The following is a 13,424-nucleotide window of genomic DNA, read 5'->3' on the forward strand; positions in this document are numbered from 1 at the left end:
GTGTGTGCATAGTGTATATGCGGGCCAGTCTTTCCTAATTAGGTGAATAACAATGTACTCTCATCATGAGCGGGACTATTACCAGATGCCTCAGTCCATTAGAATCTAGCTCATTTAAAAAACATCTGTCTGTCGGCCTTCACGCCTCACTTTCATATGTCTACCAAATGTCCTTCAACAACTAAGCTGTAGGGTTTTCATCCATTACTGCTGCAGATACATGTTTGTTACATTTTAAGTGTCAGACACATCAACAGAATTCAGGAAATTCCTTAAATTGTTGTAGGCCTAGTTGTAGTTTTACTTGTTTTAAGATCAGAGGTTTACAGGAGAGATGTGAGGTAAAGATACCGCATGAGGTGAAAGTGACAGGTGCAAGCTGGCATTCAAAAAAACAACAGGAAATTAGTAGTTTATTGTAGGTTGGCCCCCAATTTAGCGCATCAAAATTTGTATTCCTAGCGAATCAACTTCCACAAATCCTTGTAGAGATAATGGCAAAAAGAAGCATCCAGTAATCCAGCAATACTTGTCTGTATAAAATGTAAAAAAAAATAATTATATATATTTATGCTGAAAAACAGGCTTCAATTTGTAGCCCAGGGCGTAACTTATTGAAGCAATGGCAAATTAAACATTCTTTATATAGTACATATCCTAAAGCCTCCAAATTATGCAAATCATCTTAGAGCTAGAGATAGGAGTTAAACGAAAAAATAACAAGAAAATTCATTGACTTTTCTTTTATGTTGAACTATATAGTTTCTTTTACGTTACTAAGGCTCAGAATGTCCCATCAACATGGCTCATAAACAGATATTTGTGTTGAAAACCTCTTCCAGATCCATTTTTTCCTCCCTCACACATCACTTTCTCCCCTTCTCTCCCTCCTCCAGAATCTGGTGATGTTCCTCAGCCTCGTGGTCGCCTGGGGGATCCCGGACGTTCCCAAAAACGTTGTGGAGCAGTTCAAACGGGAGAAGAAGCTCCTGGTTGAGGTGTTCTTACGGGAAGAGAAGGAGAAATTCCAACTCATCCAGAGTCTTTTCTCCAAGGACGGCACCCTCCGCCCAGCCAGCCACATGCTCCACCCGGGTCAGGGCTTGCCCCTCCCGGGCCGCTACAGTACTCTACCCCCGGTTCCAACACAGGGCTTGGCCGGAGACGGAGGAGTGCCGAGAGCGAGGTGTAGGGCCGCCAGCTTCAGCCAGTTCACCGGGCAGATTCCCCCGTCGCCCAGAAATGAAAATGAGAATTCAAGACACACGGCGGTGTGACACGGAACACACACATCTGTTGGACGCCTGTGCTTCAGCTGGGCCTCGGGACTGGATAAACGTGTTGCTCTGGTGATCCGGTCCGTGAATGTCTTTGCCTGTGTCTTTTGTGTCCTGGTGTGTCTGACACAGTACTAGTGTGATTAAAAAAAAACAAAAAAAATCACAGCATAATTTTGAAGACTTTTGAATTCATTGGTCGTAGTGTGGTTCAATGTGCAATGTCCACACTGGTTGAACGAGTGTCTGTGTTGTTCCTCCTCGCATCAACTGTTCACCTGATAAAATGTTAGGATTTTTACTTTTTGGTAAAAATATTAATGATTTAGCAAGGCACACTTGCTTCATAGCGTAGACAAGCAATAATTACAGTATTAGGCTGAACAACTGAATATAACAAGAACGTGGAAGAGACTGGCGATAAAGAAAGAACTAATAACAAATGGACAGATTCATTGATGAGCACCTAATCAACACAACGGATTCATGGACATGGGCTTATTACTAGGGCTGAGGACTGCTTTATGTGCTTATGCTCTATATGTATTTATGTTTTTACCAGAACTTGTAGCAGCTGCAACATTCCACATTTCCTGTACAATACATTTTAAGACGTGGACCTTAAAGCACACCATTTACTGTTCCAGCTGATTTTTTTCCCATAAAATTCAGAAATCACTTTGAATAATTTAAAAATGCAATAAAATTGTAATGTTAGTCAATACACAGCTGCTGGTTATTGTTTTTCTGCATTCTGCTCTACGTATTTGATGTATGGATTCATATGCCAATGTGGCACACTGTTGCATGCCACTCATAGATTATAGTCCAAGCTGTTGTTTTAAGAATAGATCTGTGAAGCAAATGTTTTTCTTTCTGTTAGCCATATGGACTTAAGTAAGAATGACTTAATAACTACACTTAATAACTTCTGAATGCACAGAGAAAGCCAACTCTTTTGCAAACTGTGAAAGGCAGTGAGCTAGATATTATCTCATTGCTTTTATTGCCAAGGAAACAAATGATTCCCTTGACAACACTTCCTTCATTATGAAATACCAGACTGTATAATCTGACATTCCTGCCGGTCAGTAATAAATCTGGGTTACTATTGCCCAAATAGAACCGTGTCTTGCATAAAATAACTTACTGGTGTCCCATAACCTTTTGCAACCATGTTTGAAGTCTTCAGCTCTTGAGACACACAGACATATTTTCATATTTTATTTTGTATAAGTGGTCCATCTGTTTCTGACTGCTGAGAATCTGTCATTTCATCACTGATAGACCTGATGGATATACTCTATGTTTAGATAGATAATAGCTTATATAATAGTATAATAAGATAATAGCCCTTCTATGTGGTCCAACTATTCCTGTATAGTTAACAAATAATTAACATACAAATTAAGTTAGCTTTTGCATGTTAAAGTCAAACTGAAAATTGAATTTTCACTTTTTGTGCAAGGAAATATAAGCTATAAAGATACTGCTGCTAATGTGCATAATCTTCAATTTTTCAAGAAAATGATGAAGTCAATTTTGTGTTGTGTCTTTTGGCAGTGGTTGACTGATATTTTGGGGCTTGCGTTGCTAGGAGATACACTGTCAACGTATCTCTGTGGTGCGCTACTTATTGGACCACGTTATAGCACTGCAGCCTACAAACATAATGCAAGATGTTTTTCCTTGCATTCTCAGCAAGCCCACATAGTATTGATTAACTAAGGGTAGCCATTTTTCCCTTTATAACACTCAATATTTAAAATGTCCCGTGCTATTATAGGTGTTTTTACTCAGAAGTGGAAGCTAGCAAGCTAAAGTCACTAGCTTTTTCCCTGGAAGCTAATTACCATAGCTTGCTAACCTTAGCACTGGTCCCAACATGCTTATGTTCATGTTATTTCAACAACGGCAGTCATCCACAGCTTCCGCACACTTGTTGAAGAAGGGGGTCAAGCTAACGTTAGAGGTCTCTCTTTCATGGCTCCAGATAAGGTTAACGGTAACTAACCAGACTGACAAAACTCAGGTAAACTAAAACTAACAGAATCACGGAGTAGGCCTAACGTACGGGCTGCTCTCTGCCGGCAGAGAATAATGGCAAGAGTAACGGTAGTTGTAAAGCAAAATCTAAGGATCAGCTTAACTCCTACATGAAAGTTCAAGAAACTTGGATGTCTTACACATAAGCATTATTGATGTGGATCGAGGAGTGATTAAGGTAGACAGTACAGTTTAACCACCATGTGTTAGCATGCAATGTCGTCCTCAACTTTGAGGGTCCGTGCCTTCTTCAAGATGCATACACTGTATATAAGATTTTCTGGGAGGTATGCTACAGTGTGGCAGGGCCCTTTAGCCTTTTTCCACCAACCTCCAAAAGGAGACAGTCCTAAAACACAACCTTTCCTTATCATACAGCTGTCTAGACTCTGTGAATCTGTAGAGACACAAACATATTCATACATGAAAAGGTTTCGTTATTAAAGACTGGATGAATGTTCTCGTCCCCTGACCTGTGACCTATGAATGGCCTCATGTGGTTTAAAACTTGGAAACACCTTTCTCGCATTTTATCACAACATGGTGGTTATGAAAGTAGACAACATTGCGTTCCAAAGTTAAAAGATATTTAACTTTTTTTTGTTGTTCCGAATGCTACGTAGCTCTGGTCTGGCATTGCCAGATTAATTTGCAAATGCTAGGATAGAACCTATCCGGGGGGTTTTAGATTTTAAAGGGGTGTTCAACGGTACAGATTAATATGCTTCTAGTCTGGACGCAATTAAAAAAGACCTAGAACCATGTGGCATTGCAACCAGTTTGACAGCTATAGATTCAGATAATCCTACATTAAATCAACTTCATATTTGTCATTATCTCAGGTGCCTTTTTCCTGTTGTAGGCTTCTCTACATGTAGACCCTCTTTATCCTTTGACACCAGAAGAAGTGAGAGTAAAGGTAAGACTGGCTTTGCCTGGAAGTTTTTTGGCAACCAGTAGACCAGGTGCCCAAAAATGACAGCTGGTCCAAGAAATGAATCCCGCCAAAATCTCCTGTTGTTCTTGCCTTTTTCCATCTCATCTTTCCTACTGGCTGTCCATAGAAATACAAAGGCAAGTGGGCTGACCATTGTGTGTTAAACATGCTAAAATAATATACTATAATATACTAAAATAAAACACTGATTAAGCAAGGAATCCGTTTAACAAAATTTACAGTTCATTTATAACCAAGAAAACCTGTATATTGTTCACGTATGATGGTGGATACCAAAACAGAAAAAAGAAGAAAAAATTAAATAAATACTTAATTTGCATTTGCCAGCTCCATCTGGATGCTCCCATCGCACTGTGTACACCAAATGTGTTTCCTAAAACATTGTGATAAGACAACAGTATATCAGGGTATGTTTCTTTATTTAAATATTGTTTTTTGGGCATTTTAGGCATTTATGTGTACAGGACAGTATAGACTTGAAAGGAAGAAGAAGAAGAAGAAGAAGATGATAAAGAAGAAGAAGAAGAAGAAGGTGGTGCAGTTTTCTTTTGTCCGGCCATTTGGTAGTGGTGGGCGATACTGCAAAATTTGGTATCGATCCGATACCAAATACATATAGGGTCCGTATTGCCGATACCGATACCAATACGATACTTTTTACTTAAAAAAATACTTTTGTGTAGGGGAGAGCATTTCATTATTTCTGAGGTGAATGAATGATTAAGTCTTTAGGCAATATTTTTTTATTAATGTGTTGACGTGCACAAAATTATTAGTTATTATGCACTGTAGAATGAATACAGCGAGTCGCTGCTCCTCTGCGCGTTGTGTCAGTGAGTCACGTGACGACACAACAACGAATCACAGCAGAGGAGCAGGAGGGGGAGGAGGAGCAATGTGGGCCAAGATGTGAAAGCGGCGTTTGCTCAGGAAGGTGGAAGACACAAGCAAAGTATAGTGAACGTAGAGGAGAGATATCTAAATTAAAATATCGATTCAATTACAGTTGTATCGATCAAATACCAATACCAGCGTTGGCATCGATACTATCGATATTTAGATCGATCCGGTCACCCCTACCATTTGGAGCTGTTGGAAGTTTCCCAATATCCCTGAATGCAACACTGACATAATTTCCTGTCTGAAGATTTGAGTTTTGGAGCTGTCTGTTGCTGACATTTTGTTTTGGGGAAAGAAATGTTAGTAGAAAAATGTATATGAAATTACAATATGGGTTTTAGTCATCAATGACAGTGGAGCCATTAACTCAAGACAAAATGATTTGCATCATTTTATACAGGTATATAGTAAATGTTTGTTGATAAGCACCAAGGAATGACTAGAGAATGCTGTTTGCTTTGAACAGTAAATGTTAGCAAGAACTTGAATCATTTCTGGGAAGTATTACAGATGGTACCCAACAGATGTGTTATGCACCACTCATGTTTTACCGGTATACTATTAGAAAAAAAGAGGAAGAAATTCCCCATATAGCCAGACGTTTTTGAGCCTAAAACAGTAGGAAGGAAAGGAAGCTTACTATTTCAACCATTTAGCCTCTTTTTTTCTTTTAGCTAACTATTTCAACCATTTCTCCATTTGTTTTAGCTAACTAATTCAACCATTTAGCTTATCCTTTTCTTTTAGCTATTTCAACCATTTCTCCTAGCTAGCTATTTCAACCATTTCTCCATTTGTGTTAGCTAACTATTTCAAACATTTAGCCAGTTTTTTTCTTTTAGCTAACTATTTCAACCATTTCTCCATTTGTTTTAGCTAAGTATTTCAAACATTTAGCCTGTCCTTTTCTTTTAGCTAACTATTTTAACCATTTCTTTTAGCTAACTACCGTGGGGGTTGGCGCTGGTGCGTGTATGAGTCTAGCAACCTTTTTCCAGCAGTGCATTTGTCATTTAACCCATTTTGCCCTTTGGGGAGCATAGGCCATTTATGAACTTTCTCCAGCTCCTTCTTTGATTCCTTCCAGGATGTTCTTGTTATGGCTCCCAGGTTGAGGCCTGTGTGGTCATGCTGAAGAATGTTTCCTTAGGATATATGCTCAACATACCCTTTTTCCGGCGTTTGATTTGTGTTTAAGTAGTACCGGCTCGGTACATTGTTCGGATAGTAACAGTAACGGCAGAAATATATGGAAATATGGAATCGGCATCAACTGTGTCCATTCACAAGCTGCTAACATGCTGGTAACATTGAGATCCCGATCAACACCAGCTGTTCAGTTGTGGGTGGTGGTGGTGGTGGACGCATTCATGTGCATTCTGAGTGTAACTTGATGAGATTCACATTTCTGATATGTCACGCTAACTGCTGTATTGGTGTACATGTGAAACAACTTCATGCTGGACCTTCTGAGCTGAATGCATATTGAGAGCAGCCCTTAGTTCAGTTAGGTCTCCAAGAAAAAGCTGCTGTGCTCTGGTGATGATGTAATAACCCAGAATTTAATCCGGATGTGCGGCCGATTTTGACCTTTCTATACTCATAAATCCGATCTGTCTGTCTGATCTGAGTGTGTGCGTGAAACTGTGGCCACTTCCGAGAGGATTATGTATGTTGAAGGCTTTACTTTAGTCTATAGTCTGGTCGTTTGACAAAACCTGCTCTCCGTGACCCGAGGCAAGTCAATATTTTGGTTTTTAGAGACTTAGCTTGAGAATGACACACTGGCAGTACATAAGCTGATGGCCGGTCATGCGTCAGTATGTGGAGAATTGCACAAACCTGTTCTCTTTGATCAAATAGATGTATATATGGGGTGAGGCAACAAAAAAGAACATATAATATTAAAGTCAGAGTCGCTTTACAGAGGTGATAGAATAGCTTTTTTAAAGGAACACGCCGACGTATTGGGACTTTAGCTTATTCACCATATCCCACTCACATAGTGTAATGTTTATTGCACACATGAATCATGACAAAACAAATTGGCCGTACCAAACGTAGATTTTTTTTTTTGGCATCTATAGCACATTGCACATCACCACAAGCCTGTAAACATCAATGAAGAGAAGGGAGAGCATTACAGCGCTTTAAAACCTATTATATACAGTTTATGTTTAAAACTCACAGAGGAAAGTAGTAGCGTTTGTGATGCAGTCGGCTTGTAAAAATTAAATGAGAATCAAAGTCATTAAAAAAATATAAAAGTTTTAATTTTTTTTTAAATCAAAGTTATTTACAAATTAAATCGCGAACAGGGTGAATCAAGATCCCAATTTTATAACAATTAATTGTGCAGGCCTAGTTCATACATACTTTTCTCATCTCCGTGCGTGTTGTAACACACCCACCTCTAGCCAAGCTCACCACAGATGCCTACTGCTCCCAATAAGTGACAAAATAACGCCAACATGTTCCTATTTACATGTTGGGATTCGTAAAGTCACAGCGTGTACAAATGACAAGGTCACAGCCATCTTCTAACCCTATACATACTGGATACTATTCTCCACAGAAGGCAAAGCCCTGCTACACCTGCTCCTTGGGCGGGGTGATTTGCTAGCAGCACGTGAGAAGCCCCGTGGAGAGGAGCGGTGCTTTTCAGGTCTTGCGCTAATTAGATTAGATTAGATTAGATTAGATTCAACTTTATTGTCATTACACAGGTACAGGAACAAGGCAACGAAATGCAGTTTGGGTCTAACCAGAAGTGCAATAGCAGTAAGTGCAGGATATACAATGGTTCAGGACGTGGATATGTAATGAATAAATATAGAAAAAAATACTATTATAACGGAGTTTTACAGATGGGTTTGTCCTAAGAATGTAAAATATAGATAACAAGTATTGTGAGCAAGATTTACAGCTAGGAATTTGGATCAGATATGTGCAAATAGCATAATATACTAATGGTTTACAGAGTTTACAGGTGAGTATGTGCTGTGAATATATATATATATACAGCGGCTATTATTATTATAGACAGAATTTTTACAGATAGATATAATAAGTTAGGCTAAAATGAGCAGTATAACAATGATTTAAAGGTAGTACAAATAAAGTAAAGTTTGGGCAGAAACTATCCGAATTAAAGTGCAGTGGAAAGTAATTGCATATTACAGTTAAAGTACGGTATTGCAGATGTATATGTAAACAATTGGTACTGTAAATAAACAGTCAGCAGTGGAAATTGAAATGTAAGTAGTGCAAAAAGGTAAGTAGTGCAAAAAGATGCAGATGTAAACAGTTGTTACTATAGTAACAGTCAGCAGTGCAGGTGAACATTATAGTATTGCAGATAACACAATGGAGGCAGGTGTGAGGAGGGAGAGGAGAGTCTGTCAGTATATGAGGGGAGTGGGATCAATGAGGAATGGAGTTCAATAAAGAGACAGCTCTGGGGAAAAAACTGTTCTTTAGTCTGCTGGTCCTGGTCCGGAGGACCCTGAACCGCCTGCCGGAGGGCAGGAGAGAAAACAGTCTGTGGGCTGGGTGAGAGGAGTCCTACAGGATGCTGCGAGCTCGATGCAGACAGCGTTTCCTCTGGATGTGCTCGATGGCGGGTAGTGGAGTCCCAGTGATGCGCTGGGCGCTCCGCCCAAGTAGCCGACGTAGCAGTGCTTCGGCTTCTGTGGCGAATAGTTCCCAGTATGTATGCGGAGAAGATGGCTGTGTCTCATTTGACCTTTTTTGTTTTAGGTAAACTTTAATTGTTTTGTTTTTTTCCATCTCTCCAATATATATTTCGTTTACACAGAACTATTCATATTTGTGTTTGTCCCGGCCCCGCTCTGCCTCTTTCCAATTCCTGGCCTGCCCTGATTTGTCTCATGTCATAACAAAACAGAAAAACAACCTGTTTTACAAAATAATAATAAAACATGCTTGTGTTTAACTTTTATAAAAAAACAATGTTCACATGATGTACAGCTAGCCACAGTTAACTGTTAGCATTTTGAGTCAGTCAGTGAAAGTATTTTGAGAAAGTCAGTGAAATGAAACAGTGATTAAGTATATGCATTTATTAGAACGCTACAGGGACCAGCACTTTCAGCCATCCACCCAGGTGAGCTGTGTGCTAATTAAAGGCCCTGCAGCAACACAGGTGTTCTCAATTCAGCATGCTGATTAGACCTGGGCTCTATGCACAAATGACAATTCGAAGCATAGGATATTTTTAAGGCTCTGTTTACATTGCCACTGCCCAATGTGATCACGCATGCTCAAATAAAATGAGAGATGATCAGTTATTTGGTTTTATATTGCTGCTAAATTATGATCAATGTGTTGATCTGTTGTCCGTTTGACATTAGTCGGTTTTTCTGCTGATTACTGTTGAAATTAAAAGTGGTCGTCGCAAAAATTGCAAAACAAACATACTGTGAGAGAGACTCGTGTTGATTCCACTTTTCTAGTATGTCTGGACTGAACTCTTTAGGTATTTGGTGTTATTGTCGAAAACTTGTGTTTGTTAAAAAAAAATTAGAACATCTTATTTATGAGGAATTTTTGGAGTGTAACTCGTGAACGGTTTACGGCATAACGTGTCATACTGAAATTTGTGAAATCCATTATAGAAACTTTTCTCATTATGAACAGTAACAGAAGATGGAAATCATTTCAAAAACGTTCATTTTTTTGCTATCTATGATTGTTTGACTGCTAACGTTTGCTCAAAACGCCATTCAAGTGACAGCCTTCGTTGTGTTTGACCGCCAGCTTGTAGCCAGCATTCATTTCAAAAATGCCTGTTTTGTGTATAAGGCTATATATCACCATGCCCCTCCCCCACTCACTCACTTCTTTCAAAGAAATGAGAGCGGTGGTGTACAAGTACTCGACCAAAGGGGACTGTGTAACACCTTTTAGGTGCACCACATTTGGACATTTGAACTGTCAATCATATGTTCTATTATTTTTTAAATATTCAGTTATCAAAATCATTTATAATGGCAAATGAGTCTGATAAATTAATGTTTAAAATATTTAAAAAAAACGGACGGTCAGAACTTTAATATATTTTGATGTTCCTCTGTTCTGTTGTGACAATAAAACAAATTATTATAAAACTATTATTATTTTAGTGAGAACTCATAAATAATTACAAATAACTAATGTTAGGGACATCTGTTGTACAGTATACCGGAATATCGTGTTCTTGTCATTACTTAGAATTCCTCATGGAAACTACGAACTATAGCTGTAGTTATTAGAAAAATGAATGCAGACATGGCTGATGATGACACTAGTGCTGGTCGAGAGACAGCTCTGCGTGAACCAGAGCATTTTTATTAGAATTATTATGCTTGTAGTAGTTACACGACTCCTATTGTAGTAACATTTTAAATTAGTAAGTTAGGCTAATACTGTTAATAATCATAATTTTTTTGTTCATCATTTGTTCTGAAGCCTTTTTCCCCTCCCTTGTTGCAGTAGCCTACTTCATGCTCAAAGCTTATAAAGACATCCAATTAGAAAACTACTTGTCCCCTGCGCTCCAAAGAATTCTTTGAAATGCATAGCCGGTTTTGAAGAAGTCCATGCAAACATTTCCTGGAATACTCCTATTTTTGGTGTTTCCTTTGTAAGAGTATCTGAGAATGGTTTGTGTTTTAGAAGTATGTGTCAACTCTCGAGCCTGTAGCTGACAACAAGCAACGTTATAGCAGCTGACTGCTTTGACAGGAAGTGGAACCGATCAGCACTGGAAGAAAGGCTTTGTTGTTAAATTGTTCAGTTGTTCAGAGAAAAATTCCAGGATAAAAAAGAGAAGGCAGAACAAAACAAACAAGTTGTTATTTTCACCTGAAATGTGTGTATCATGCATAGCTCAGAAAATGCTTAAGACTAAGGGAGGAGACAAAAGGGAAATAATGAAATGCTGATTATGCTCCAGAATCTTTGAGTAGAAAACAAACATAATGAATGGTAAAACTACCTGGCTAAAATACAACTGTCCCCTGTTTCTTCATTAGTCAAAATAAGAACCAACACATTCACATTCAAACAAACTAAAAAAAACATGAGTCCTTTATATGTGGAAAATATGAATCTGCACTCTTTGCTTAAACTTTTCCCACATTTTTATTGCTGTAGATGCTGCACAGAAGGAAGCTCTCATGTAAACACTGACGAGGCTTATGCTATACTATTGAGGGAAAGAAAGAAAGTGGGAAGGAACGAGAGAGGGAGGATGACGCGCTTGCAGAGAGGGGTCATGTTCTTGTATGTCTGTGTCCTCGGGCAATACTATACTGTGCATTGTAAGTCATATACCTCTCCGTTTTCTTCCTGTTTTTCTCCATTGCACCCACTGGAAACTCCTGTTGCTCCTCATCTCACCTTCCTCTCTTCTCTCTCTGTCCCTGTCTGTCTCTGCCAATAGCTTTTGTCTCCCCCCCTTTTAAAAAAACGGATGAAAGACTTCTATAGAACTCGGATGGGAATTCTTTCATGTATCACTCTGGAAAATGCCCCAGGCTGCACCTTGTATGCACACACACACACACCAGCAGCCTCCATGTATTCACACACTGAACGGACCCACAAACACAAATACGCACACTTGTGTATGCCTGAACACACACACACACACACACACACACACACACACACCTACAACATGACACACACACCTTGGTGATTCATATGCACAACAATGTACATGCATATTTGCAGAAGCAGTGTGCACACAGAGCCATGCAGGAACTTTAACACCCACGCTCATCAAGATAGCAGCCAGGACACACCCTATTCTCTGTCCATCTGTGTAAATACATTAACTTTGATGTGTGTGTGTGCATGCGCCTTTTTACTTTACTGCTTCACTAACACAACAATGGCAGTCGATGTGAACTGCAGAGAAGTGTGAAATCAACTTGATTTTCTACGTTGTCATTTTGAGCCGTAACTTGAGCGGAGGTCTGAACTATAAGACTTTTCTCCTGTGCTTAAAGGATTTTCTACACTGTGTTGCTTTGCTAGCGTAAAATCAAGTGCTACAAACACTGCCTTCTAGGTTGTTTTTTTTTTTAAATGACAAAAAATAACGGCAAATTTCTATTGTGTTTATTCGTTCTGCAGCGCGAACCGCCATGAACTTCAACGACGTACTGCCGCGAGTGCCAGATCGAGGCAACTGTCTGAGGTGAGTTCACGTGTGCAACAGCAGGACAGTTGAGTGTGTTATCTAAACTGCTAAATTCAGTTGAAACGTTGTTGTGTCGACATTAGCTGTGGTTGTATGACAATGTCTTGGGAACAAAACATTGCCAGCGACCATAATCCAAGCGGCAATTACATTTCCTCCCCCCAAAAAAAGGCCATTGTTGTGTGTAAATGTTCTAGTAGGAATAAGGGTTAGACAGTACATAGATTCTAAAGAAATTGTGGAGGATTCATCACAGAGACGTGACATAGCCTTCATTTATTCCTGATTATGATCCTGGAACAACAAGAATCAATCTTGGTTCAAGAACAGGAGTCTTTAATGTTGGACCATCTCTGGGCATGTGAAATGTTTTTTTTTCTTCCCTGTGTCTACCAGAGTGACCCCAAAGCTTCAGGCTTCATATTTATTAATGTCACTGTCTATTTTCTGCTGTTTTCTTCTTCTGCCCCCACGTTTACCATAGAAGGCCACAGGGAGCTGAACGCTCAGGACCTCTTAAATCTCGTTTAGACAGACAGACTTTCCCGCCATTTGGGAAAAAAAACGTGCATGCAGGCGCAAATACACAGACACAACAACCGCAGACGGACATATGCACATTCACAAGCATATTTACCGAAATGCTTCAAGAAAATTTATCAAAGCTACCATTCAAACACGCTGTGCAGATAAATCACTCCGAGGCTGTACCCATGCACCATTACTCATTATCTGCTCTCTGGGTTAAGAATCCCACAAAAAATGTTGTTTAAATGAGGTTTATGGCCCCAACAAATGGCTTGCAGGCCTCATCCTTCTCCAATTGGGCTCTGCATGAAAACAGAACAGAACTGAGGCTTTCGAATCATCAGGAGAACTTTATTGTCTGACTCATAGAGCCGTGATTTTTATCCACAAGCTGACATGATTATAAAAGGATGGGCAATATTTTAGCCAGAATTTTATTTTTATTATTTTATATCCAGCTCCATTATGTTCTGATAGGATATGACTTTTCTTGTTTTCCTTTCTT

General features: G+C 39.3%; 1 protein-coding gene across 5 annotated transcripts in view; it reads left to right on the top strand.

The window, feature by feature from the left end:
- The window catches only part of ano2b (anoctamin 2b), a 106,172-nt gene that overhangs the window by 90,071 nt on the left and 2,677 nt on the right, over positions 1-13,424 (top strand). For 3 of the 5 annotated variants that reach the window (XM_032505734.1, XM_032505737.1, XM_032505738.1), the window contains one exon: positions 897-2,406. In XM_032505734.1, coding sequence (XP_032361625.1) covers positions 897-1,277 — 381 coding nt within the window. In that variant the 3' untranslated portion in view covers positions 1,278-2,406. Of the gene's footprint in view, positions 1-896; positions 2,407-11,822; positions 11,851-13,424 lie in introns of those variants that run through there. The other 2 variants (XM_032505735.1, XM_032505736.1) reach the window with 2 other exon arrangements.

This window comes from Etheostoma spectabile, chromosome 23 (genome assembly GCF_008692095.1).
Source record: "Etheostoma spectabile isolate EspeVRDwgs_2016 chromosome 23, UIUC_Espe_1.0, whole genome shotgun sequence".
NCBI classification, from domain to species: domain Eukaryota; kingdom Metazoa; phylum Chordata; class Actinopteri; order Perciformes; family Percidae; genus Etheostoma; species Etheostoma spectabile.